Genomic DNA, 3808 nt, shown 5'->3' with positions numbered 1-3808 from the left:
AATATAAACATTCAAATTACAATAAGCTTCATTAGTCAAATCTGCATAGTGCCATGTCCTACCATACTCCCCCAGTACTCTTTACATATTTAAACTGTAACAACAGGTAAAGTTGCTAAAATGTGGGTAGAGGGGGTGACCTGCAATGCCCGTTGCTCCCAACTGAGCTGACTAGAATCTGCATACAGTTCAGTAGTAACACACTTGAATCGGTCAGCCATGCAACCTGCTGAGGTGGTGACTCTCTTTACCAGGTTAGATGGCTTAGGTTTCAGAAGTTTGCCATCACTTGATTTGGCCTCATTGGCTCCATCTTTGGTGTAAGTAGAGATTATGTCCATACTTAGTGGGGCATTGCCAAGGCAATATGGTTTGGGATACTCTTGGATTTTACCAAAAGTTACAGCATGACCATCACTCACTAGAGTTGGCTCCAGGAATAATGTTGAAACTGGCATCCCTATGTTCTTTTTGTTGGCTGGAGTCCGTTTGAGAGCATAAGCTTCATGCAAGTCATCAATGTGCCCCAACTCCTCTCTTAGGGTGATAAAATCACCATGCTGCTGCAGGGATGCCTTGACAATTGGGGGCTTGGCAGGCTTGGCATTCTGACCAATATTTTTCACTGTAAAGCATGGTTTGGACATGTTTGCCACAGTTTTGGCATCTGGTTCTTCTTGGAGAAGGTCTATGTAAACAATCTTTTTATTTCTGCTAACAGTCTTCCCTTGGTTCCAGCTGAGGTTTAGTTTTAGATTGTCAGTGTGGACTTCTGGATGAAACTCTGTACTGCCAGCTTCCAACATCTCAGAAAATTGATTCTGGACAGTTGGGTCTTTGTGGCAGGCTCTTTCATGGGAATGGGATCTTTCTCTGGTTTCTCCTCTTTTTTCTCTTTGTTGGCTGGAGTCTGTTTGATAGTATAAGGTTCATGAAAGTCATCAATGTGCCCCAACTTCTCTCTTAGGGTGATGAAATCACCATGCTGCTGCAGGTATGGCTTGACAATTGGGGGACTGGCAGGTTCAGCATTCTGGCCAACACGTTTCATTATGAAGCTGGGTTTGGACACATTTGCATCAGTTTTAGCATCTGTTTTTTCTTGGAGATGGTCTACATAAACAACCTTATCACTTCTGATAATAATCTTACCTTGATTCCAGCTGGGGTTCAGTTTTAGACTGTCATTGGGGACTTCTGGATGAAACGCTGTACTGCTAGCTTCCAGCATCTCAGAAAACTGATTCTGGAAAGTTGGGTCTTTGCGGCAGGCTCTTTCTTGGGAATGTGACCTCCTCTCTGGTTTCTCCTTTTTGGTGATCTCTATGGGCCTGTGTGTCATCAACATGGGTTGCACCATGCCAAATCCCAGGGCATCTTGGTAGATCAGAAACTCTGGATGGCCCATGGGCACCACATAAGGCAGTCTAGGCTTTGAGGCAAGACGCCCCAGAAAGAGACTGTTGTTGGGCAACAAAACTGGATGAGGGTAGACAGGCCCTTTGTCATGTAAGGAGAAGGGTCTTATAGCAGTGGCCTTAGGTACTGGGTAAGGAAAGTAACTTCTGGGGTGGGAAATTGATGGGGGCCTAAAAGCCTCATTTGGAGGTAGAAATAGGGGGCTTGGTTGAAGGCCATTCTTATTTGCTTTGAAACTCAGTTCTGGGCTGCTGGCTTTGGCAACCTTGCTGCTAGTGCTGCTGCTTTTCTTGACAGGCATGGTTGGAGGTTGGCCCACTTGCTGAATGATGGATGATGTGGTATCCACAGAGCTCCTGTTGGTCCTAGTGCCATCTGCCCTATGTGGGGTTGGGGACTGATAATATAGAGTTAATATAGAGGTGGGGTGGCCTGCACAGGACACTGACCCCAAAACATTAGGGATCATAGTTCCTTTGCGATTCATGCAAAGGTAAAAAGAACTTTGCTGTTGTATTATCATCCAGTCCATCACCTTGTTTTTCAACATGCTTTCACCATTGTTCTCTTCATTAGTTCTTGGCCTGGGTACTACCCAGGATGATGGATCAGTGCTAATAAATTCAGATCTATAGATAGCACAGCCATTTCTTAGAGAAGATGTTTCTTTCGGAATCTCACTTCTGGAGAGCACTAAGCCACTTCCAGCCATGCTGTGAACCAGGCCCATGGAAGCCATCTTTTTCATGTGATCAGCTTTGGAAGCATCTACCTCCACCACTTTAGAAGACAACTCTACTGGCTTATTTGAGATGCTTTTGGTAATACTCTGCTTCTCTAACAGAGAGGTGAGACACCATCTTTCCTGTCTTGAGCCACTGTCTTCCAGGTGTACATGGGGACTGGCTGAGCACTCTCACCCACTTCCAGGGTCTCAGGATATTTGCTATTGGAGAGCCTCGCTGTGGGGAACTCACTACCCATCATGTTTGCCTTTGACAGTGTCACTGAAGGAGCGGTGGAGATCCTGGCATAATGCTCACGGAACTCAGAGAATATGTCTGCAACAGCCTGGGTGGGAAGGTGGACCTGGGGTGAGGGCTGAGGGGAGGCAGGGAACACGAGAGTTGTATCGCCTGGAAAGCCACTAGCAACTGCCTTGGCAAATGGCACCCTGGTTGTTTCCTGTTCTGAATATGAGGATAGGTGTGGGAATTGATGGCGTTCTGGGGACTGATGACCATCCTCCATGGTAGGCTTTTGTCTGCACAGCGGAATAGAGGTGGAATGGCTGAGATGGCCAAAGCTGTTGAAAGCCTCATGGGTGATGCCAAGGACAATGGGATGTGGGGACTGAAATAGCGAGGTGATGGCAGGTAGGAAAACTGCTCCCTATTTCTGTTTCCTGGAAAATATAGCAGCTGGGCCAAGTTGGAGGACTACTGAGGTAGCCAGAACATGTTCTGTGAATACATATTTGGCAAATCAAGGGAAGGATGGATGGCTGGTGTGGCACTCTCCATGTAAGGATTGACCCAGGGTAGCTGCAGGTAATGAGCATCATAGATGTTGCAAGGCCTATGATTGTGGCTGGTAGGCCTGTCCAAGCCAAGTGTTTCTGCTGTGCTGAAAGCATTTTGTATTGCAGGAGGTGTTTTACATATAGCAGTGAAGCAATCTGGGGGTTTTTCAGAGACAGCAAAATCTTCCACTATCTCAGGTATATTTAGTTTGAACTGCATCTCTGGATTTATTTCTGAAGAAAACCCAAGGCCACCTACAGTGTTCATGGTAACCTCATGATCTTGCTTGGAGTCTATTCTGCTCAAACTAGAAAGACAGTGTTTCTGGGGAACAGGAGCCCTTCCTGTTTCAGACCTGTGTGGTCCATGATCAGTTCTTCCAGGCCGTCAATCTGATAAGCCAATTTGCATCCACCTTGGCAGAGCAACAACATAGATGCTACTTGGGACACTCCTTCAAAACAGCAGTAGCAGTACGTAAGAGAAACTGCCAAGTAGTTCAATATGACATCAGCCTAACATCTGAGCAGAAGGGGTTAAAGATAAAGTAAGAAAGATAGTATCTGCGTGAACTGCTTTTTTCTCTTATGCAGACTCCTTCTTAGGGCATTGTGCTGCCTGTTTTCTTCACACCTCTGTTAAACTATAATTCTAAAAGCATAAAACAATGATCCTTTCAGATTTAAAGGATATTCAGTTGTCTATTCACTCTGGAAATTTTGCCTCCTCAGCAAAAATTGTTTGCTGCAACTTAGAAGCTACCAACTCCAAAGCTGTCAGCACCACCCTTACTGGGTAAAGAACTCACACTAACCCTCCCAAGGCCTGTTAAGGTTTAGATAAGATGACTATTCACTTAGTTTTTC

The 3808-nt window shown here is 45.5% G+C and overlaps 1 protein-coding gene across 1 annotated transcript; it reads right to left on the bottom strand.

Annotated features, from left to right (window-relative positions):
• Positions 1-89: 89 nt before the first annotated feature.
• Positions 90-2670, bottom strand: LOC101059302 (BCL-6 corepressor). The gene is made up of 4 exons (XM_003954133.1): positions 2340-2670; positions 883-2256; positions 791-802; positions 90-478 (listed from the first exon to the last, which is right to left on the bottom strand). Exons 1-4 carry the CDS (start codon positions 2668-2670, stop codon positions 90-92), a joined length of 2106 nt encoding a protein of 701 aa, XP_003954182.1.
• Positions 2671-3808: the final 1138 nt, after the last annotated feature.

This window comes from Pan troglodytes, chromosome Y (assembly GCF_028858775.2).
Source record: "Pan troglodytes isolate AG18354 chromosome Y, NHGRI_mPanTro3-v2.0_pri, whole genome shotgun sequence".
Taxonomy (NCBI): Eukaryota; Metazoa; Chordata; class Mammalia; order Primates; family Hominidae; genus Pan; species Pan troglodytes.
Note: the sequence above shows the minus strand (reverse complement) of the source record. Positions and strands in the feature narration are given on the sequence as shown.

Excerpts from the sequence above, each read along its gene's own strand:
- LOC101059302 (XM_003954133.1), bottom strand. The coding sequence starts at position 2,670 with ATGGAGGATGGTCATCAGTCCCCAGAACGCCATCAATTCCCACACCTA. Across the intron at positions 2,257-2,339 it reads TCCTGAGACCCTGGAAGTGG|AGAAGCAGAGTATTACCAAA; the intron begins GTGAGAGTGCTC and ends CCTCTCTGTTAG.